At 40.4% G+C, this 24730-nt stretch overlaps 1 protein-coding gene across 1 annotated transcript in view; it reads right to left on the bottom strand.

Annotated features, from left to right (window-relative positions):
• Positions 1-23609, bottom strand: part of ahcyl2a (adenosylhomocysteinase like 2a) — a 49856-nt gene extending 26247 nt beyond the window's left edge. The window contains exons 1-5 of the mRNA XM_060926740.1: positions 23199-23609; positions 17412-17508; positions 17125-17253; positions 8227-8327; positions 7831-7933 (exon numbers count right to left, since the gene is read on the bottom strand). Of these exons, the coding sequence (XP_060782723.1) occupies positions 7831-7933; positions 8227-8327; positions 17125-17253; positions 17412-17508; positions 23199-23609 (841 nt within the window). The remainder of the gene's footprint in view (positions 1-7830; positions 7934-8226; positions 8328-17124; positions 17254-17411; positions 17509-23198) is intronic.
• Between the last annotated feature and the right edge of the window lie 1121 nt (positions 23610-24730).

Below are 24730 nucleotides of genomic sequence, written 5' to 3'. Positions count from 1 at the left end.
CTTCAGTTGCTTAGACGTTACCCTGGGGTCCTTTGTGACCTCACTGACTATTACACGCCTTGCTCTTGGAGTGATCTTTGTTGGTCGACCACTCCTGGGGAGGGAACAATGGTCTTGAATTTCCTCCATTTGTACACAGTCTGTCTGACTGTGGATTGGTGGAGTCCAAACTCTTTAGAGATGGTTTTGTAACCTTTTCCAGCCTGAAGAGCATCAACAACGCTTTTTCTGAGGTCCTCAGAAATCTCCTTTGTTCGTGCCATGATACACTTCCACAAACATGTGTTGTGAAGATCAGACTTTGATAGATTCCTGTTCTTTAAATAAAACAGGGTGCCCACTCACACCTGATTGTCAGCCCACTGATTGAAAACATCTGACTCTAATTTCACCTTCAAATTAACTGCTAATCCTAGAGGTTCACATACTTTTGCCACTCACAGATATGTAATATTGGATCATTTTCCTCAATAAATAAATGACCAAGTATAATATTTTAGTCTCATTTGTTTAACTGGGTTCTCTTTATCTATTTTTAGGACTTGTGTGAAAATCTGATGATGTTTTGGGTCATATTTATGCAGAAATATAGAAAATTCTAAAGGGTTCACAAACTTTCAAGCACCACTGTAGGTAGGTAACCAATAAGCTAAAACAAGCAACAGTAAATTGTAAATCAGCCTTACATGTTGTGACCGGCTCTCTAATGAGGCAATGAAGCCTTCAAAACTGCTAGTGTCGTTTATTTTAGCCTTCCTGTCTTGAATAACACTTTTTGTTGCCTGAAGAATAACAAACGAACGTCCAGGCTGATTAAATTAATGGCCTTATACAAGAAATCAAAGCTAACATGAACCTGAGTAAGCTATCGATAGCTGGCTAGACTCCAAACTAACATTCATTATGATAGCTGTGTTGTTATCCGCCGCCCCCAAATTAGGCTAAATATCGGTAACTTTACAGCATGATAGCGGGCTCACAGAAAGTGTGACTGATATTCGTAACTCTTGACTTACCTCCTGAAATGTTTTTTTCTTGCGATCTTAAATCCGAACTTGCTTAGGTCTTGCTGTCCACTCCGCTTGGCCAAGATGCTGCAATCCGCTGCTGTCACTGACGCCGAATGAAATAAAAAATAACGGAACCCCAACTGAATGTCACCTCCTCAAACGCTTCGCTTGCGCGTGCCCTCTCTCGCGGTAGCTTATTGTATGCTCAGTTTCAGCAAAGCTACGTGGAATGGCATTTCTAATTCCAATGTTAAATAGAAGTAATGTCCACATTTATTGATAAAATTGCTCAAGGGAAGGGAGATGCCTTTGACCATTTTTTATTCCAGGGGGGATGGCATCCCCCCTCAACTTGAGTACAGCCCAACTGTGAGTAGAACTCCCGATCTCCCGATCGAGAGGCGGACATGCTAACCACTAGGCCACTCACCGGTCTAACAAGGCTTGTATTAAAAACGATACGGTGCTGAAGGCTTTTGCACAGTACTGTATTTACCAAACTTCTCTCTTTATACACTAACATTAGTTTGAGACACTGCGTCATGTCAGGAAAATCTGAGTAGGCTGGCCATGTTTGTTGGAAATTGTCAAAGCAACTTCCAATACCTGGTGCCAAAAGCACCCCAAATGATGCCTAAAAAGCACAAAGACAAACGTGAAGCAAGAAGCTCAATGATCCCAAGTAACCAAGATGTATTTGTAAAGGAACAGCATGGAGTGCAATGTCCAGAAAGGGGACGATGATTAATACGGTATGGAAACACTGTCTAGGTTATACAAATGACACCATTCAACAAACATCTAAGATCATCTCAGTGGATGATCGAGGGAAAAAAAAATTAAGGTATACTTTACTTTGGTCAAATTGATTTGTTTTAATTGAATGATTTTATCTTAAATCTTAAATATGCTTTATTAATATCCTTATATCTGCCTCTATACCTCTACGTGTATTTTATGTCTTTATCAGCATATCAGGGTTCAGAGTCAACATTTCACTCACCTTTTCAGCTCATGCATTGTAACATACAGTATATACTGTATTTCCTCAGATCTTTTCATTATTTAGATGTTTTGCTCGGTTACTACACAGTCAGAACCTTTCTTTTGCTAGTGTTCACTGAGCACCTGCTTACTCTGATATCTCTGTTCACTGTTGTTACTTTTATTTGTCTAACTCTGTATACAGCTGAGATTTTCCTAATATCATTATATTGTATGGACACGAGTGTTTTATTGGGAAATACGCCACTCGTATTCATCATACGAGCTCCATCCGGGACGTGGAGATCCAAAACCGTGACAAAAATCTCTGTATATGACGCGTGAGGAAATCGATTAACTGTTTTGATAAATTTGGGTACTTTTTGTTTGTGAATGTGTGTGTATATAATAAAAAGGAAATCACACATTGGCTTGAAGATATGAAGTTTATCTTCTTGTGTTGAAAAACTTGTATTGTTCATACGAAATACATCGCAGATCCAGTGGCAGCTGGTAGCCTTTCAAACAGGGGAGGCTGGTCGGTTACGATATTTCCAGATTTTAAAAGAAAAAAGAAAAAACACATCAATTTTGCCCATACTCTTGCCTCTGATCTGGCTGATTGTTGGCAGGGTCACAAACTGTGAAATAATAGGTTCTTTTGCCCCATTAGCCTACTGTCCAATATACAGTGGTGCTTGAAAGTTTGTGAAACCTTTAGAATTTTCTATATTTCTGCATAAATATGACCTAAAACATCATCAGATTTTCACACAAGTCCTAAAAGTAGATAAAGAGAACCCAGTTAAACAAATGAGACAAAAAATATTATACTTGGTCATTTATTTATTGAGGAAAATGATCCAATATTACATATCTGTGAGTGACAAAAGTATGTGAACCTCTAGGATTAGCAGTTAATTTGAAGGTGAAATTAGAGTCAGGTGTTTTCAATCAATGGGATGACAATCAGGTGTGAGTGGGCACCCTGTTTTATTTAAAGAACAGGGATCTATCAAAGTCTGATCTTCACAACACATGTTTGTGGAAGTGTATCATGGCACAAAACAAAGGAGATTTCTGAGGACCTCAGAAAAAGTGTTGTTGATGCTCATCAGGCTGGAAAAGGTTACAAAACCATCTCTAAAGAGTTTGGACTCCACCAATCCACAGTCAGACAGATTGTGTACAAATGGAGGAAATTCAAGACCATTGTTACCCTCCCCAGGAGTGGTCGACCAACAAAGATCACCCCAAGAGCAAGGCATAATAGTCGGTGATGTCACAAAGGACCCCAGGGTAACTTCTAAGCAACTGAAGGCCTCTCTCACATTGGCTAATGTTAATGTTCATGAGTCCACCATCAGGAGAACACTGAACAACAATGGTGTGCATGGCAGGGTTGCAAGGAGAAAGCCACTGCTCTCCAAAAAGAACATTGCTGCTCGTCTGCAGTTTGCTAAAGATCACATGGACAAGCCAGAAGGCTATTGGAAAAAATGTTTTGTGGACGGATGAGACCAAAATAGAACTTTTTGGTTCAAATGAGAAGCGTTATGTTTGGAGAAAGGAAAACACTGCATTCCAGCATAAGAACCTTATCCCATCTGTGAAACATGGTGGTGGTGGTATCATGGTTTGGGCCTGTTTTGCTGCATCTGGGCCAGGACGGCTTGCCATCATTGATGGAACAATGAATTCTGAATTATACCAATGAATTCTAAAGGAAAATGTCAGGACAGCCGTCCATGAACTGAATCTCAAGAGAAGGTGGGTCATGCAGCAAGACAACAACCCTAAGCACACAAGTCGTTCTACCAAAGAATGGTTAAAGAAGAATAAAGTTAATGTTTTGGAATGGCCAAGTCAAAGTCCTGACCTTAATCCAATGGAAATGTTGGGGAAGGACCTGAAGCGAGCAGTTCATGTGAGGAAACCCACCAACATCCCAGAGTTGAAGCTGTTCTGTATGGAGGAATGTGCTCAAATTCCTCCAAGCCAGTGTGCAGGACTGATCAACTGTTACCGCAAATGTTTAGTTGCAGTTATTGCTGCACAAGGGGGTCACACCAGATACTGAAAGCAAAGGTTCACATACTTTTGCCACTCACAGATATGTAATATTGGATCATTTTCCTCAATAAATAAATGACCAAGTCTAATATTTTTGTCTCATTTGTTTAACTGGGTTCTCTTTATCTACTTTTAGGACTTGTGTCAAAATCTGATGTTGTTTTAGGTCATATTTATGCAGAAATATAGAAAATTCTAAAGGGTTCACAAACTTTCAAGCACCACTTTATATTTTAAAATTGTGGCATGTTGTTTAAAAATTGATTATTATTGAAAGCAGCTCTTTGTCTGGAACCTCAGCAGTAACAGCAGAGTGTTCTGGAATAGGCACAAGCACTGACCTTGGGGAGCCAAACATAGAGCTGGGTGCCACACATTTCATTCAATGACACTTTCCCTATATTTTACTTATTTTGACTGAGAAATGTTTTATTGACAATTTTGATAACCCTTCACTTTGAATCCAGGTCTGTAGTGTGAAATGTTCTCGGCTGTGTTTTTATTTAAAAATGTTTTCCAAATTGTAGCTGTGTTTAATTCATATCCAGAGAAATATATATTCCAATATAATATACTCAGCATAAACATTTTAAATAGATTCTATTACTGATCTCGTGTCTTTTATATGCCCTTGTGAAATTGTGCAGGTCATCAAAGCCCACGTTTGACCAAATCACGGATCCGGGTTTAATCAAGAGGCATGGCCAACAATACATTTTCCTCGTCACTGAACTTGCTGTTAGCCAATTCACTTTCTCGTACCAGGAGAGCTGAAAGGAACGAGTATTATTCCCTACCTTTTTCACCAAGTCAGTTTGAGGCGTTGGTCTACCCTGCTCTTTAATTTTAATTTTTTCCTCGAAAGGAAGACTGGCAAATGGCTTCGCCAAAATTAAATCAGCAATGCTTGGCATCCGTGCACAGCTTTCTTGCTAGCTGACTAGCCCCCTCAAGTTCAAGTTCAGTCACTCAAATAAACAAAATTTCTGGAACTAAGATAGCAAACTCGACAACACTATATTTACACTTTATTCACAATGAAAATATATACAATCTAAAAAAGCTGGTAGAAACCGTATGTAATGAATGAAATTGAAATGTAAGCTGATCTCTTACAATACACCACAGCACTTGCGAATCCGCATGGGACTGAACTGAAATTCACCGCTGCCTGTCTATATTTGAAACAAGCTGTCAATCAAAGAAAATATCCAGCCGCTTTCACCAATCAGCAGTCTCCTCGCGGAAAGCTTTGCCATATCCCTCCCACTGTGAGGCTGGGAGTCCGTGGGAGTCTGTGGGCGGGCGTTTTCGCAGTATTTGTCCAATAATCGTCTTGCATTTTGATATTGAAAAGCGCATAGCTCCCAAATGCCATTGAAGTGCACTGAGGCTGGGAGTCCGGTGGGCAGGCATTTTCGCAGTATTTGTCCAATAATCGTCTTGCATTTTGATATTGAAAAGCCATAGCCAATGGCAAATGCCATTGAAGTCCACTGAGGCTGGGCTGCATCGCGTTGTCACGAGGGGGAAAAACTCACGCACACATTAGGCGAACTGGGGAAAGTTATAACGGAATGATTTCACACTGTAGTGGGTTGAGCACATATATTTCTATGATTCTGGATCTGAAATAGCAATGTTATAAGGTCGGCTATAACATAAGCCTAGCGCAATTCATCCTACACGATGTTCGTCATTTTTAGAGGAGGCTGAGCCTCCCTCGTTGTCTTAGAGCAATCGCCCGTGCGCAGATCTGAGTGACACATTTAAATAACATTGGCTGGCTTTTTTCGTGGTATATCAGATATATTCCATTCAGCTAGCATGATATTGAACGATTCGAAGATGAGTAGCTGCATGTTTTAAACTTTACTTAACTTTTATTCTATTTTATTCTGCTGGTTTTTTTAACTGAATTTTTACTTCATTTTATTATTTTATTTCTATTATTGTTTAATTCTTATTATTTTTCTTCCCCATTTATTTTATGTAATTTTATTTTCTATTGTTTACTGTTTTGCTTTTACTTCTGTAAAGCACATTGAACTGCCACTGTGTATGAAATGTGCTATATAAATAAACTTGCCTTGCCTTGCCTTGAATGGAATATATCTGATATACCAAGAAATAACCAGCCAATATTATTATTATTATTATTATTATTATTATTATACATACACATTTGATGGAACAATTATGGATTTTACAAAAAGTTAAGAACGGGGTGGTAACTTACCAATATTGAATGCTGATTCTGACTGAATGCAATTTGATGTTCTGTCAATCCAATGTACTGTACAGAGTCAATGTTCTAACAATAAAAATGGTACAAGTCCAAAAAGTCTGAACAACAACCCAACTTATACACAAGCTATATCCAGGCTGACAGTTCATGGTCAAAGTTACTTTTGGTCGTAGTTAATTGTTCCATCGCAGTTTTTCTAAACAAAAGGGCTTTGCTGAGTGAAGTCATCTTGTAAAAGTCTCCGTCACTTTTCCTCACCTGCAAGTAGAACTTTGACAGTATTTCCACTACTGCTCTCTTTTTCAGTTCTTAGATGTCCGTTGATATGTTTTTCTCTTGTAAATATGCGTGAAGAATATCCAGTGAAGTTCTTGTAGCCTTTCGGGTGTCCAGTGCGTAAATTAAATCTTAAATCTTCGGCTTTTAATGAAGCAAACCTGGTGGCCATGTTTGTTTACAAACAGTCACTCGCTAGCGTGGGAAGTTTTATATCTCTGACATGCCTCTTTTCCAGTTTTTTGATGTCTGTTGGTATGTTTTTCCCTTGTAAATATGCGTGGAGAATATATAATGAAGTTTTGGTAGCCTTGCAGATATTCAGCATATCTTTATTTTCAGTTTATTTATTTCGTGCTTAAATGAATAAGCACTACTGACTGAATTAACCCCGTCTTCTCTCTCTCCTGGCCGACAAAGAAATGATTGTGTGCATGCGCAGCAGCAAAGTTTTGTCATTGGATCTTCGCATGAGCGCTGACGTGTGATGTCGTGTTGTCTTGACAACGTGTAATATTATAACAATATTGCATGCTCATTCTCCATTGGGTAGAGCGGCGTAATACATGGAGGATAAGCGATATGATAACAATATTGCGTGCCATCAATAAACCCACTAGAAGGGAATAGAATATATGTTTTTATTCCATGGAAAAAGTGACCCGTATGTATAATAATTCCCAATATTTCACTTTGATGACATCACTCCTAGTGTTTTCCCACTGACTGGATGTGTGTTGTCAAAATGTCAAATTGGTTCAAAATTAAAATTCTTTTGACTAACTTGCATAATTTTTTGCTTTTTTTGTGGATGTGTCCATATAATATAAAGAACATTGCATGATGGTGCGAAGATATGAAGTTTATCTTCTTGTGTTGAAAAATATATCACTCGTTCGCTTCACTCACTCATGAATACATTCACCACTCGAAGATAAACTTCATATTTTTGCGCGGCCGTGTAATATGCTCTATATCCATAACTGATTGTTCTGACACATGTATTTAACAGAAATGATTTTATCATTATTTTTCTTTTTTATCAGGCAAATGTGCATAATTTTGCATCAGCCATTATGCAAGAAGTAAAACATGTCGGGGTGTGCTGTTTATAGGAAAATAATAAATGGTGGGGTGATGTGATGATGATAAAGTATTTGAAAATACTTTACAGTATATTCAATGCTAATGTTTCAATTTAGTTAGACATCTAGTACAAATGACTGATTCGGTCCTTACCGGCCTCCGCAAGAGCTGCAGCGACTTTATTCTGGATGGAGTAGGTATTACAAGAAGTCCACCGACACTCAGCACCCAGTGCAGACAGCGTCTCGATCAGGACCTGGGGAATGACTGCGTGTTACCACTAAAGATATTTCTGTTGGAGAAAAACTGTAATAGATTCAATCCACGAGTCTGAAATAATTTCCATGCATTTTGATTTGCAAGTTCATAGTTTCATATTGTCTCTAGTGCACAGTGTAGGGAGTTGATTATGTATCACTAATTTAATTCATGTTTTGCAAACACAAAATTAATCAACATTTTTGTGTTCTCTATCTGGGAAATGACTCAGTGGTCATAATCAACGACTTCATAACTTTGAACGAATAAAGTACATGAATAAACACTCACAGCCATGTGTACTGTGATATGGACACAGCCCACTATTTTCGCCCCTGTTAGTGGCCTCTCTCCCTGGCCTGCCTTTCTTAGCATCATCAGCGCTGGCATGTCTACAAAAGTAAAGCAAATTGATCACAATATTAATTACTTATCAGCACATCCACATACCGTAGACATACATTCTGGGCTAATAATAATAATCCAATCTGCGTCAATATGGCAACCCAGCATGGGTTGTTTTAACCCAGTGAGGTTGAGGTAGTATGTTGACCCAGGATGCTGTAAATAAACTTGTGGGTACAAATCAATACATTGCTCGACATCCAAGTTCAACATGTTATGTCAGGAACACAAAAAAGCTTCAAGCAGTACTTTTTCCTGTATACCTAACATCTCATCTCATCATCTGTAGCCGCTTTATCCTGTTCTACAGGGTCGCAGGCAAACTGGAGCCTATCCCAGCTGACTACGGGTGAAAGGCGGAGTACACCCTGGACAAGTCGCCAGGTCATCACAGGGCTGACACATAGACACAGACAACCATTCACACTCACATTCACACCTACGGTCAATTTAGAGTCACCAGTTAACCTAACCTGCATGTCTTTGGACTGTGGGGGAAACCGGAGCACCTGGAGGAAACCCACGCGGACACAGGGAGAACATGCAAACTCCTCACAGGAGGGCCCTCGCCTGCCACGGGGCTCGAACCCGGACCTTCTTGCTGTGAGGCGACAGTGCTAACCACTACACCACCGTGCCGCCCGTATAACTAACATCTAGTGTAAAAACATAACCACGAAAACATAATAACAATATAATTTCATGCACATTTTGAAATCATGAGGAACGAAACTGACTCCGGTACAAGCTGATAACCCAAAATGATCCAAAGGTGGGTTGTTGGTTGGTTTTTTTTTTTTTTTGCCAGCAGGTTAACGCTGGCTATCAAGCCATCTTAAAAATCTTACTACATAGTAAATAATGTCTAGTTAAAGGTGACATATGATACCCCTTTTCCACAAGTTAACACGGTTCCCTGAGATCTTAATGAAAAGTCTGTGACATGCTTTGGTCAAAATACCACAAGGATAAAGCACCACAGCTCCTTTCTCACCCTGCCTAAACAGCCCTGTTCAGAACGGACCATCTAAGGCCAAGTTTACATTAGACCGTATCTGTCTCGTTTTCTTCGCGGATGCACTGTCCGTTTACATTAAACCGCCTGGAAACGCCAGGAAACGGGAATCCGCCAGCGTCCACGTATTCAATCCAGATCGTGTCAGCTCCGGTGCTGTGTAAACATTCAGAATACGTGGATACGCTGTGCTGAGCTCTAGCTGGCGTCTCACTGGACAACGTCACTGTGACATCCACCTTCCTGATTCGCTGGCGTTGGTCATGTGACGCGACTGCTGAAAAACGGCGCGGACTTCCACCTTGTATCACCTTTCATTAAAGAGTATAAAAGTATGAAAATACTGCAAATACTGATGCAAATACTGCCCATTGTGTAGTTATGATTGTCTTTAGGCTTGCCATCCTTCCACTTGCAAGTAGTAAGTGATATGCGCTGGGATCACACACACAGCGGCTCAGTCCCGAATCACTGCTTGTTCACTTCACTCGCGCGCTCTGTGAGCTGCGCAGGGCCGGAGTGCGCACCCTCCAGAGGGCACTCGCTGTTCAGGGCGGAGTGATTTGGAGCGCAGGATGCCTGCGGAGCCGAGCGTATCCGTGTATTGGCGTTGCTATGTGCACGCAAATCGTGTATTGGTGTTGCTGTGTGCACACTAATCGTTTTAAAAACGTTAATCTGATGATCCGCTGATACGGTCTAATGTAAACATGGGCTAAGTGCCTGTTCCTTTAAATGATAATGAGCCACTGCTGACCCCACCCCTCTCTTCTGCATGGTGTGCTGACACTAGTATGGTTTTGCGCCACCATGGCAACTGTTGAGCATGAACCCTGGGAGAAAATTGTCTTACAAGACATTCAACTAACAAACTAATAGTGTTAACGATCTTGTGGATTCTGCAGCAAAAAAATTTCTAGAAAATTTGCATACATATATTACCTCGAGAGTATGTACCTGGGTCAGTATAATGCCGGACTGGCAATGAAATTGTTCCTAAAAGAGGGAGCAGTACCAACTGTATGTGATTTGTGCGTGTACGAAACCCAAGCCATGGCATGTCATGTATGAAGTGTGGTTTTGTATATCAAAAACACAATGACATCCATAATGACATCTATTCGTCAACCTGCTGAATGATCTTTGTCCAAATGGAACCTCACCTTCAGCTATTCTTCGTTTGCACGTGACGTCATAACTAATTATACATGAGGCTTTGAACCAGAAGTCAGCCATTTTGGAGGATATACACAAACTCACGCGGTGCACATTTACTATAGAAGATATGCTCGAGAGGTTATTACGCTCAAGAATTCCTTTTGTTTCTTCGCTATGCTGACTCTTTGTGCTGTAATTGGATGCAGGCACAACTCTATTCGAGAACTCCAGCAATTATAAATAATCTAGGAGAAAAAACAAGAGAGTTGTCCATGGAGCGGAGATGTCAATGGCTGTCCAACATACTGTAAACTGAGCTGATCTAAGCGATGAGAAAACAAAAACCGCACAAGTCTGCAGTGAACATTTTATCAACAGTAAGTGCTACGAACTAGTTATTAATGAAAGATCGCAATATATAAGAAATATTGGATCGTTTAATAGCCTGGTCGTGCAGAAACTCGTCGCTGTCAAATGCAACAAAGCCGTGATCATCGAGTGCGTAAGCCGACAATCAAAGGCTTCTACGAATATTTAATTTTAAAAGAGCTGTATATGGGGCGGCACAGTGGTGTAGTGGTTAGTGCTATCGCCTCACAGCAAGAAGGTCTGGGTTCGAGCCCCGTGGCCGGCGAGGGCCTTTCTGTGCGGAGTTTGCATGTTCTCCCCGTATCCGTGTGGGTTTCCTCCGGGTGCTCCGGTTTCCCCCACAGTCCAAAGACATGCAGGTTAGGTTAACTGGTGACTCTAAATTGACCGTAGGTGTGAATGTGAGTGTGAATGGTTGTCTGTGTCTATGTGTCAGCCCTGTGATGATCTGGCGACTTGTCCAGGGTGTACCCCGCCTTTCGCCCGTAGTCAGCTGGGATAGGCTCCAGCTTGCCTGCGACCCTGTAGAACAGGATAAAGTGGCTAGAGATAATGAGATGAGATGAGAAGAGCTGTATATAATTTTTGATGCTGCTGCTTTTATTTTGCTTTTTCTTTCCATTAGGAAAACCAGCTGATCACGACAATTTTACAGATCCAGACTGGGCTTCAACACAAAATATGGGCCACAACAAAATCAAAGATGGTAGCTACTAAAGCGGTAGCTCGAAATGCTAGGCTTACAGAGTGCAGAAATAAACGCAAAATTATTGAAGAATCTTCCCAAACGATCACAGAGTCACTCGAACAAGATTCATGTCAATCCACTACCTCAAATACTGTAGCCGCCTCACCCGGTGAGTGCTCTTTTATAACTAAATATGTTATATAGTGTGTTACATAGATACCTATCTTTTGAAGCAGTCAGTATGATTGTTTTTAAAATAGATTTGAGAAATGACTGCAAGATTCTAAATGTAACTCCTCTTTACCTTCCCATCTGTACTCTTACCACTGTGTGTATACTGTATATATACAGGGTTAGTCAAAATTATGTTAACACTTAACTTAGAAACCGTTTAGTCACAAAACATACATCATATGTGCAAGATGATTTACAGGATGGTCTGAACCTGTTCACCATCGTGTTCAACAGACAAAAACCAGTGAACAACAGTACCATTTAAAGCCCGGACACACATTTTGCGGGGAATAGATGATACCACAGCCCTTATTCTGTCCTTGAGGTCATTGATATCACAAACTTTCCTGCTATACACGTGCTCCTTCACCATTCCCCATAACCAGAAATCACAGGGCATCAAATCAGGGGAGTGTGGAGGCCACGGCAATGGTCCACCACAACCTATCCATTTCCACGACCTGGAAAGGTGTGGTCGAGATAAACATGAACAGTACAGCCAAAATGTGGCGGTGCTCCATCCTTTTGGAAATACCTCGCCAATTGGATCTGTAGTGGAAGTTCATCAATGGCGTACTACTGCACCATCTGTAAGTAGAGGTCTGAAGTCACTGTTGGGGTGTCAAAAAAGTAGGGCCCAATTACGCCAGCAGCGGTCACGGCACACCAGACATTCAGGAGAAAAATAACCCATTAGTGTTAACATAATTTTGACTAACCCTGTCTGTATATTGTTTATCCTCCAACATGGTGGTGGTCAGTGATGCAAGCAGTTTTGGTCACGTGATTGCAAACAAAGAATTCACAGGTGAAGCACTAGAAAACAGCGCCAATGCATCTGATGAAGCCCGTTTAGACATAAGTGCTTGTGGTTTCTGGCAAAGGGGACAACATGCATTTTTCCATGTAAGGATCTTTAATCCTTTCGCAAAGAGCCACCTAAACCAGAAACTACAATCTGTCTTTACTTCCAACAAAAACGAGAAGAAACGCCATTATAATCAACACATCATTGAAATTGAACATGGCTCATTCAGCCCTTTGGTTTTTACACCGTATGGAGGAAGTTGGACTGAAACAGAGCATTTTCTAACAGAGCTTTCTTTAAAACTAAGAAGAAAGACCTTGAAATGAGTGTTTTAGCACAGTATATTGCCTGAGAACTGAACTGTCCTTCTACAACCCCGATTCCAAAAAAGTTGGGACAAAGTACAAATTGTAAATAAAAACGGAATGCAATAATGTGGAAGTTTCAAAATTCCATATTTTATTCAGAATAGAACATGGATGACATATTAAATGTTTAAACTGAGAAAATGTATCATTTAAAGAGGAAAATTAGGTGATTTTAAATTTCATGACAACAACACATCTCAAAAAAGTTGGGACAAGGCCATGTTTACCACTGTGAGACATCCCCTTTTCTCTTTACAACAGTCTGTAAACGTCTGGGGACTGAGGAGACAAGTTGCTCAAGTTTAGGGATAGGAATGTTAACCCATTCTTGTCTAATGTAGGATTCTAGTTGCTCAACTGTCTTAGGTCTTTTTTGTCGTATCTTCCGTTTTATGATGCGCCAAATGTTTTCTATGGGTGAAAGATCTGGACTGCAGGCTGGCCAGTTCAGTACCCGGACCCTTCTTCTACGCAGCCATGATGCTGTAATTGATGCAGTGTGTGGTTTGGCATTGTCATGTTGGAAAATGCAAGGTCTTCCCTGAAAGAGACGTCATCTGGATGGGAGCATATGTTGCTCTAGAACCTGGATATACCTTTCAGCATTGATGGTGTCTTTCCAGATGTGTAAGCTGCCCATGCCACACGCACTAATGCAACCCCATACCATCAGAGATGCAGGCTTCTGAACTGAGCACTGATAACAACTTGGGTCGTCCTTCTCCTCTTTAGTCCGAATGACACGGCGTCCCTGATTTCCATAAAGAACTACACATTTTGATTCGTCTGACCACAGAACAGTTTTCCACTTTGCCACAGTCCATTTTAAATGAGCCTTGGCCCTGAGAAGACGTCTGCGCTTCTGGATCATGTTTAGATACGGCTTCTTCTTTGAACTATAGAGTTTTAGCTGGCAACGGCAGATGGCACAGTGAATTGTGTTCACAGATAATGTTCTCTGGAAATATTCCTGAGCCCATTTTGTGATTTCTAATACAGAAGCATGCCTGTATGTGACGCAGTGCCGTCTAAGGGCCCGAAGATCACGGGCACCCAGTATGGTTTTCCGGCCTTGACCCTTACGCACAGAGATTCTTCCAGATTCTCTGAATCTTTTGATGATATTATGCACTGTAGATGATGATATGTTCAAACTCTTTGCAATTTTACACTGTCGAACTCCTTTCTGATATTGCTCCACTATTTGTCGGCGCAGAATTAGGGGGATTGGTGATCCTCTTCCCATCTTTACTTCTGAGAGCCGCTGCCACTCCAAGATGCTCTTTTTATACCCAGTCATGTTAATGACCTATTGCCAATTGACCTAATGAGTTGCAATTTGGTCCTCCAGCTGTTCCTTTTTTGTACCTTTAACTTTTCCAGCCTCTTATTGCCCCTGTCCCAACTTTTTTGAGATGTGTTGCTGTCATGAAATTTCAAATGAGCCAATATTTGGCATGAAATTTCAAAATGTCTCACTTTCGACATTTGATATGTTGTCTATGTTCTATTGTGAATACAATATCAGTTTTTGAGATTTGTAAATTATTGCATTCCATTTTTATTTACAATTTGTACTTTGTCCCAACTTTTTTGGAATCGGGGTTGTACCTCACTCGATCAGCAGTTCTCTGTATCCAAGCCTCCAGGTCGATTAAATCTGGAATCAATATGGATTTGGCAAATGTGGAGATTTGCAATGCAGTTGGCCAAATGGCCAACTAGGATGGCATGGATTGGTTATGAAGGATGATTTTTAATATTAGATTGTTTTTCAACAAATTGATTACATATATTTATATTTACAGTTTTAGTATTTTTTTGTAAAACTCACTTGAGTGTATAATAAAGTTTTACTTTTTTAAAACTACCGTATGTGGCAAAACTGCAAATGAAGGAAATGTAAGTATTTAAAAAATGATTATGCTATGAATTTCTTTGGCTGTTGCTAAAATCTACTGAGGTAATAAAACATATTACTTCAGCTGTTAGCATTAGCACAATAGAGTTTAGTGACAGCCAAAGAAATGCATAGCATATTAAAAAAAAAAAAAAACACTTCCATTTCGTTTGTCTGCAGTTTTGCAACATACAGTTGGTATTGATCCCTCTTTTAGGAACAATTTCTTTGCCAGTCATGTACTGTACTGGCGCAGGTTGGTAAAGCAGTCAGACAAAAACTGGTTAGCACACACAAACAGGTTTTTACCAACTTTGGCTGGGATGTTGCCATAATAAAGTAAACTCAATCCACTCAGCTCTTTCGTCCTCTGAGACTTGGGGTCGATGTAACGATGTGTTACATCAGACTCTGTTCAGCCAACAACAGAGCTGTTTGTCTGCTTAGCTAACGTCAACATAATCCGAGCGAGTCGGGCACTTGTGAGAAGAAAAATGGCGCACCTTCGAAAAGGTGGTGGAGATACTCAGATGGGCGGGGATGGGGGGGTATAATTCTAATGAGCTCCTCTCTTGAGGTAAGAAAGGGAGCCAAATCTGAACGGCTTGTTGAATCACATGTTTTCCAACCAAGGCAGCCCAAAAGAATCTGACTGGGTATCTTATTTCAGAGTTTGTGGGATGGTAGGCTCTCTAGATACCCAAATGTACATGCCAGTGTTGTAATCGAGTCACTAAACTTCGAGTCCAAGTCCAGTCTTGAGTCCCCAGTGTTCAAGTCTGATTCAAGTCCAAGTCATTAAAGAAAATTTTGAGTCCGAGTCCACTATTGATCTGAGTAGAGTCGAGTCCAAGAGCAAGATTCCATCCGCACCATTTGACGGTGGCTGTTGCTACCTTTATGTGAAAGCGTCTCTGCTACTGTGTTGGACTAACGTTACTGCTCGACTGCCCCCTTTTAGTTAACAGGCTACAGATAAAAAGCTAGTTGATCGCTCAGCAAGCCCCGCCCACTATCAACAGGGCAAATAACATGAGAGAGGGTTAACACTAGCTAGTTCATCAGTCAGCAAGCAAGCCCCGCTGTCAACAGAGCAATGAACATAGCGTGCCACTTCCTTCTCTGGGTGGAGTCTTACCAAATGACGATTGAAGTTCGAGGTCGTCCCCGTCGTCTCCTCGATAGTTCTTCTACATATGGAACACATAGCAGTGCATTTTTTCCCACTGCACGAGAAGTCTGTATAAGCAAAGCGGACAATCCTAGGGGCTTCTCTCCAGGCATTTGAGCGCCATTAACGTTAGTTTGTTCCCGAACATGACGTATGAACAGGTGACTGTGCATTCTCTTGCACAAAATTAGCATAAAAATGAATGTAGATATAAATATCTTATGCCAAATTATTATGGCATGTTACAAAAAATAAAGAAAAATTCTGAGTCCTCGTCTCCAATTTATGAGTTTGAATGCAGTTAATGCATGAGTCAAAGTTCAAGTCCGAGTCATCAGTGCTCGAGTCCAAGTCAAGTCACGAGTCCTTAAAATTAGGGCACGAGTCGGACTCAAGTACTACCATACAAGCCTGGTATATGCATAAGCACTGAAAAAGTGAGTTTTTTCATAAGGTGTCCACTTTAATACAGAAGTGCAGACAAAAAAAGTTGTTTAAAAAGCTCATCTCATCTCATCTCATTATCTCTAGCCGCTTTATCCTGTTCTACAGGGTCGCAGGCGAGCTGGAGCCTATCCCAGCTAACTATGGGCGAGAGGCGGGGTACACCCTGGACAAGTCGCCAGGTCATCACAGGGCTGACACATAGACACAGACAACCATTCACACTCACATTCACACCTACGGTCAATTTAGAGTCACCAGTTAACCTAACCTGCATGTCTTTGGACTGTGGGGGAAACCGGAGCACCCGGAGGAAACCCACGCGGACACGGGGAGAACATGCAAACTCCACACAGAAAGGCCCTCGCCGGCCACGGGGCTCGAACCCAGACCTTCTTGCTGTGAGGCGACAGCGCTAACCACTACACCACCGTGCCGCCTGTTTAAAAAGCTGATTTCTCATATTCCAGATTTTTTCTTGTTGCCCGAAAAATTCCAGAAAATGAATCTTGATGCAACTCAAGTTATGAAATGAACCCAGCATTTTTATAATGTACAGCATATTAACACATGAGCAGTTAGAGTGACTCTGTAAAAATGTTATATGTATTTCTGGAACAGCACAGTACCTTGCTCTGCTATTTCTATTTCTCTGCGACCAGACGAAGCCTGATGGATGTCCTTAACACAGAAGTCATTACTTCCTTTAGAGTTTTTCTGCTTTTTGTCTCGAGGCGAAGTCTCATCTTCAGAGCTCACTTGAGGTCAATCGGAAATGAAAGAGAATTAACAAAAGAATCTGAAGATTCAGGTTATTAAAATTGTGCTTATTGAATAACCATAGATGAGAAGAGAACGGACCCTAGATCAGTACTTTTATACAGTACAAGATCCAACTAATCATAGTTGTTGGTACCTGAGCTCCGGCCGTTAGCAGAGGTCGATGAGTTGGGCACCGAGCAGCAGCCCATCTTAGTGAGTCTCGTACTGAACTCCTGAGGCTGCTCAGGGACCTGGATTGGTTAAGCAAGAAAACAGCTGTGTTGAGTTAATGACACTTTACTATTCTGTATGTATTAGTTCTGATGATTAAATAACAAAATTAAATGTCATTCTGTATTTATGTTTCCAAGAATCAATAAATAACTTGGATTAATTTTGGAAGGTAATCTATTTCTAGATATTCTTTTTATTAAAAAGTGTATTTTATTTTTACAATAGGAAATATCTTATAGTTGTTATAATATAAGAGGATAAAATTAAAGGTAGCCTGCCTTTCAGATTTTTCAGTGTAGGTCATAAAAAGAATTTTCCCAGACACGCAATTATTTTTGTTTAGTCGACTGAAAGCGACTGAATTCGAATCCCAGACTTCCAATTTTATTTATTTATTTATTTAATAGAACAAGTGATGAATTTCAGGCCACGTGGCCCTAAATACGCCGCCATTTTTTCCTGCTTCACCATGACCCAAGATACTACGGTACATCATGCATGACATGGTGGGCTTTTGCCGTTCACGCAAGGCATTGTGGGATACAAATTTGAAACAAGAGAGAAAAATGGAGGGCATGAGTGTGCGAATGAAACGTGAAAGACTGACTACAGTAACGGAAAGCGAGAAGAAAAGACGTTATGTTATATACGAAGGAAAGGAAACGCAGGACCAAACTAATAAATATCGGCGGTCAGCGAGCACCTCGGTGTGATCAGCTGTTCGTTTAGCGACAGAATGATGGAACTGTCAGTGCACGGTCAAGGTAAACCTGTAGATGGCAGTAATGCAACACTGTGGATGCCAGCTGCCATAAAACCCTAAAGAAGAAGAAGAAGAAGAAGAAGGTAAACCTGCGCATGTGCACACGGATTTCCTCTGTCTGCTTGACTGCGCAAAGTGAGCGATTTCATGTACATTATTTGCTCGGGAATCCCATCAAATTAAATAACTTCCCAGCCACAGAATGGCCGGATATTTTGTGAGATATTACAGAAATAAACATATATCACAATGACCAAATTTCAGAGGGAACTAAATTTCACCGATTTTATGAAATCGAAAGGCCGCGATTTGATTTAGTTCAAATGAGCTTTTTAGGCTTAAATGAAATCTATTCTGGATTTTATTTTTAATTATTTATTTAATAGAAATGGTCTTTTATGGGTTCTGATCTGTAGAATAGGATTCATTAAAACTAATTTTTTTTTATTTAAGTATAGTAAATATCATTTATTTGTTCTGCAAAACTTTCAAACATTAAACCAAAGCTCAAATAAATTATTTTTATTATATTTTTATTACATTTTTAATAAATATGTCTATGGATTTTACTTTTTTCTGAAATAGTTTTAGATTATTTTAAATAATAGTATCTTAAGAAAGTATCTTACAGTTATTCTGATGTGCTTAAATTAGAGGTGAATTTGGAATATTATTATAATATTATTATTATTATTTATTTATTATTATATAGATTTTCAGATATTTTTAATGATTTGTTGTCTTTATAGTATCTAATATTTAGTTTTGATATGCTTGAGGACATTTTAACTTTTTTTTAGTAATCAGATTTTATTTACTTTTAAATAGAAAGTATTTTTCATATTCATGCAACAATTTTCATTATATATTTTATGCATTTTATATGTGGACATTATGAAGATCCTATGTGGGTAGAGCTTCACTATTCATTAAAATGCTGCCCTGTTATTTTTGTGTATACAGTCAAGATAATATGTCACGTCTGCCTCGGGCAATACCTGCATTTTTCACTCTGACTTAATTAGGAACTGTGTTGTATACACTTACAATAGCATAATCTCTCCTCCAACATGTTACTAGGTGCAGGTCACAACCGAGTTTAACATGAAATATGATCCTGTTTTGAATGAAATCCTTTAGAATCTACAATACAGTTACACTTAATCACTTTCTCAGCATATTTGATGGTCTGTGTTGTATTCTGACCTGTGATGACAACGCTAACCACTATACCACCGTGCCACCCCGCTATCTGGATGTATAATGAGAATTATTACACCCTATATAGTGGACTCATAGTATCCCACAATGCATTGTGAAAAGTAGTGTACAACCGATGGTCACAAACCAAGCAATATACAGTGTTATGCAAAAGTTTGGGCACCTCTGGTCAAAATTGCTGTTACTGTGAACAGTTAAGCAAGTTGAAGATGAAATGATCGCCAAAAGGCATAAAGTTAAAGATGACTCATTCCTTTTATATTTTAAGCAAAAACAATTTTTTTATTTTCATCTTTTACATTTTCAAAATGACAAAAAAGGAAAAGGGCCTGAAGCAAAAGTTTGGGCACCCTGCATGGTTAGTACCTAGTAACACCCCCTATCACAGCTTGTAAACACTTTTTGTAGCCAGCTAATAATCTTTCAGTTCTTACCTGGGGGATTTTCACACATTCGTCCTTGCAAAAGGCTTCCAGTTCTACAAGTTTCTTGGGCTGTCTCGCATGCACTGCTCTTTTGAGATCTACCCACATATTTTCAATGATGTTTAGGTCAGGGGACTGTGAGGGCCAGGGCAAAACCTTCAGCTTGTGCCTCTTGAGGTATTCCATTGTAGATTTTGAGGTGTGTTTTGGATCATCGTCTTATTGTAGGACCCGTCCTCTTTTGAACTTCAACTTTTTTACAGATGGTGTGATGTTTGATTCCAGAGTTTGCTGGTATTTATTCGAATCCATGCTTCCCTCGACCAATGAAATGTGCCCTGTGCCACTGGCTGCAACACAACCCCAAAGCATGATCGATCCACACCCATGCTTCAGAGTTGGAGAGGTGTTCTTTTCCTGGAATTTGGCACCCTTTTTTCTCCAAACATACCTTTGCACATTGTGGCCAAAAAGTTCTATTTTGATTTCATCAGTCCACAGGACTTGTTTCCAAAATGCATCAGGCTTATTTAGATGTTCATTTGCAAACTTCAGACGCTGAATTTTGTGGCTAGGACACAGGAAAGGTTTTCTTCTGATGACTTTCCCATGAAGGTCATATTTGTTCAGGTGTCGCTGCATAGTAGAACAGTGCACCACCACTCCAGGGTCTGCTAAATCTTTCTGAAGGTCTTTTGCAGTCAAACAGGGGTTTTTTTATTTGCCTTTCTAGCAATCCAACGAGCAGTTCTTTCAGAAAGTTTTCATCATCTTCCAGACCTCACCTTAATCTCCACTGTTTCTGTTCACTGCCATTTCTTAATAACATTACAAGCTGAGGAAACAGCTACCTGAAAACACTTTGCTACGTTCTTGTAGCCTTCTCCTGCTTTGTGAGCATCAATTATTTTATTATTCTGAATGCGAGAGAGTTGCTTAGAGGAGCCCATGGCTGTTGATTTTAGGGACAAGTTTGAGGAGTCAGAGAATTTATACAGCTTTGAAATCTGCATCATCTGACCTTTCCTAATGAAGAATTTGAACAAGCCACAGCTCAATAAGCTAATTAAGGTCTGGAACCTTGGTAAAAGTTACCTGAGAACTCAGATGTATTGGGGTGCCAAAACTTTCGTATGGTGTTCTTTTTCTTTTTTCACTCTCCAATGTATAAAACAAAAATAATACACAAACCTTGCAGAAAATGCTGAAACAAAACGTGTCATCTTTACCTTTATGCCTTTTGGTGATCAGTTCATCTTCTGCTCACTTAACTATTCACAGTAACAGACATTTTCGGTAAGGGTGCCCAAACTTTTGCATGCCACTGTATACCAATATATACTATCATGCATTGTGGTTGCAGTGAAAGAAAAAAAGAGTGTGTTGGGGTGAATGGATGGAGGAAGAAACACATGATAACCAGACATTCAGGTACAATTAAAAATAGTAAGAGAATAGAAAATAAGCTAAAATGGAAAAAGACAGATAAAATACAAGAATAAAATGACAGTGCGGAGCAATGAATTAATCAAAAGCCTCAAATTTGATTTAATAAAAGGCAGCAGCAAAGAAGAAAGTATTCAGCCTTGATTTAAAAGAACTGAAAGATGCAGCAGACACAAAGCACTTTGTATTGAGTAATGTGGGAAATACACTCAGTATAATATGGATTTATCACACAAGCATGTATTTATTATTTTGAAAACCCACCAGCCGACTGATCTGGCACGTTTTAATTGTGCAACATTAATGACGTAAATAACGGTGCAGCGGAGTAGTGTCTGAAAGTGTTTGTTTTTTTTTCATTTTACCAATGAATTCACTATATAGTCCTCTATATAGAATTCCCTAGAGAGTGAGTAGGGAGTAGTGAATGAGTGAGTGATTTCAGACACAGGGTATGAGAAAGACAAACATTCACATTCATGATCAATGATCTCATCTCATCATCTGTAGCCGCTTTATCCTTCTACAGGGTCGCAGGCAAGCTGGAGCCTATCCCAGCTGACTACGGGTGAAAGGCGGGGTACACCCTGGACAAGTCGCCAGGTCATCACAGGGCTGACACATAGACACAGACAACCATTCACACTCACATTCACACCTACGCTCAATTTAGAGTCACCAGTTAACCTAACCTGCATGTCTTTGGACTGTGGGGGAAACCGGAGCACCCGGAGGAAACCCACGCGGACACGGGGAGAACATGCAAACTCCACACAGAAAGGCCCTCGCCGGCCCCGGGGCTCGAACCCAGGACCTTCTTGCTGTGAGGCGACAGCGCTAACCACTACACCACCGTGCCGCCCCATGATCAATGATCCACCTCTGAAATATTTGTTCCTTCTCCTGATCTGTGAGATCAACAGTATTTTTTGTGGAGCACAAAAAAAAGGTTTTTCCTTTTAACAAATCTGTATTTATCTTTCTCGATTATATTAATAATGAATCCAGCTTTATGTCTTTTGGTATCCGGATTTTCATTCCATTATTATTTTGATCTTGTATATCAATCTCAATGTGATCTGTTTCATTTAACTGAGATCTGTGGAGCCTTTGTGAGATCAGTGGTATTTTTTATGCAATGCAGTAATGAACACATCAAACCTGAGGTCTTATTTATAACCTGAGGTCATCTTATGTATGTCTTTGTTCCACTAACTGGATGAACTAAACCAGGAGCATCAAACTCATCTCATCTCATCTCATCTCATTATCTGTAGCCGCTTTATCCTGTTCTACAGGGTCGCAGGCAAGCTGGAGCCTATCCCAGCTGACTACAGGCGAAAGGCGGGGTACACCCTGGACAAGTCGCCAGGTCATCACAGGGCTGACACATAGACACAGACAACCTTTCACACTCACATTCACACCTACGGTCAATTTAGAGTCACCAGTTAGCCTAACCTGCATGTCTTTGGACTGTGGGGGAAACCGGAGCACCCGGAGGAAACCCACGCGGACACGGGGAGAACATGCAAACTCCACACAGAAAGGCCCTCGCCGGCCACGGGGCTTGAACCCGGACCTTCTTGCTGTGGATAAAGGGATAAAGCGGCTAGAGATAAAGCGGCTAGAGAGAATGAGAATGAGATTAGAGCATTCATCAGGCTGGCCCTGACCCATGTCCCATATGTTTAAGCCCCTAAACTAAACTCTATAGATGTTAAGAAATACTTCTTACAATTAATCATTCTGAAATAATTATTAAACCATGCTTTTTTTAAACTTAGACTACTTTCAATCTAAGCTCTAGTGTTCCCAAGTTTCTTTCCAATTGAGCCCATCATCAACTCACTGTGTCTGTACTTGGGTCCTCACTGACAGTCCTGTCACTCAATGGAGATGATTCTTCAGTGGTGTGCAAGTTCGCTGAATGACGAGCCTTTGTTGCTTCCAGCATCTGCAACAATTGAGTAATGACTGAAGGTATGGAAGCTGGATCGCCATTAGCAGCCCTTTGATTAGCAAAGGACTCGATATCGACATTGCCATTTTCTAATCCGTTATTGAGTGTGTTCAGTGGAGCTGATGGACCAAGCTGTGAGCTGTTCTTGGACATGGCGTCTACTTTGCTGTCTGACTGTAAAGCACTTTTGTTGCTAAATGAACAGTGATGTGCTGTCTTCTTACTTTGTAGGACTATGGGATGTATGTACAGTACATAAACACTCACGTCATGAAAATTAAATGGAAAAACACAGGCCATGTGGGTAAGTAAAGGGTAAAACAGCGTACATTTATCATTGACTCTCCAGTGGCTAGAGTGCATTGACAGTAAATAAGAACAGGTCTGTTGTGTGTTGAGATAATGGAGGTAATTTTTTTTTCTCAACAGAGCTGAGTGATGTGGTTGAGTGCCACATGAGGTTATTATGAAAAATGTAATTCATCAGAGTTAACGAGAAACGTTGAAATTTTTTTTTGATAGGTTCATGTCTCGAGCTCAAAATCAGAACCCAGTCCTCGTTCGTGCCATGTCGAGCGCTCAGAGAATGAGAAAACGACACACACAACAGTTATCAGCCTTTACTCAGTCCAAAGTTTAATAACCAGAGAACAATATTTATACAAAGATTATCACACAAAGAACAGGAAAAGGAAATAATCAATTTAAAACAAATATGTTAAAAGAGATAAGAGAGAACTGAATGTTCTGGTTTATCACAACCGAGCAGCACAAGAAGGAAACAAAAGAAAACTCAGTGTATAGCGATGGGGTGGCACGGTGGTGTAGTGGTTAGCGCTGTCGCCTCACAGCAAGAAGGTCCGGGTTCGAGCCCCGTGGCCGGCAAGGGCCTTTCTGTGCGGGGTTTGCATGTTCTCCCCGTGTCCGCGTGGGTTTCCTCCGGGTGCTCCGGTTTCCCCCACAGTCCAAAGACATGCAGGTTAGGTTAACTGGTGACTCTAAATTGAGCGTAGGTGTGAATGTGAGTGTGAATGGTTGTCTGTGTCTATGTGTCAGCCCTGTGATGACCTGGCGACTTGTCCAGGGTGTACCCCGCCTTTCGCCCATAGTCAGCTGGGATAGGCTCCAGCTTGCCTGCGACCCTGTAGAAGGATAAAGCGGCTACAGATGATAAGATGAGAATCTTTAATTTTGTAAAAGATCTTCTCACTGACCTTGACGTCCTTGTTCTTTTGTATGGGTCGGCCAAAATGTAGACTTAAATGGAATTTAGCTTATTGAAAGCACTACAGCGGTTTTTAACCTCTTACACAGAGGACACATTCAGATTTACAGTACACAGGCACATGTAAAGAAATGCTGGAGACCAAAAATGGCTTCAAAAATAATGAAATGAAATGTTTCGACGTGAAAAAATACTA

Source organism: Neoarius graeffei, chromosome 8 (assembly GCF_027579695.1).
Source record: "Neoarius graeffei isolate fNeoGra1 chromosome 8, fNeoGra1.pri, whole genome shotgun sequence".
Lineage (NCBI taxonomy): Eukaryota > Metazoa > Chordata > Actinopteri > Siluriformes > Ariidae > Neoarius > Neoarius graeffei.
This window is presented reverse-complemented; position numbering and strand designations above follow the sequence as displayed.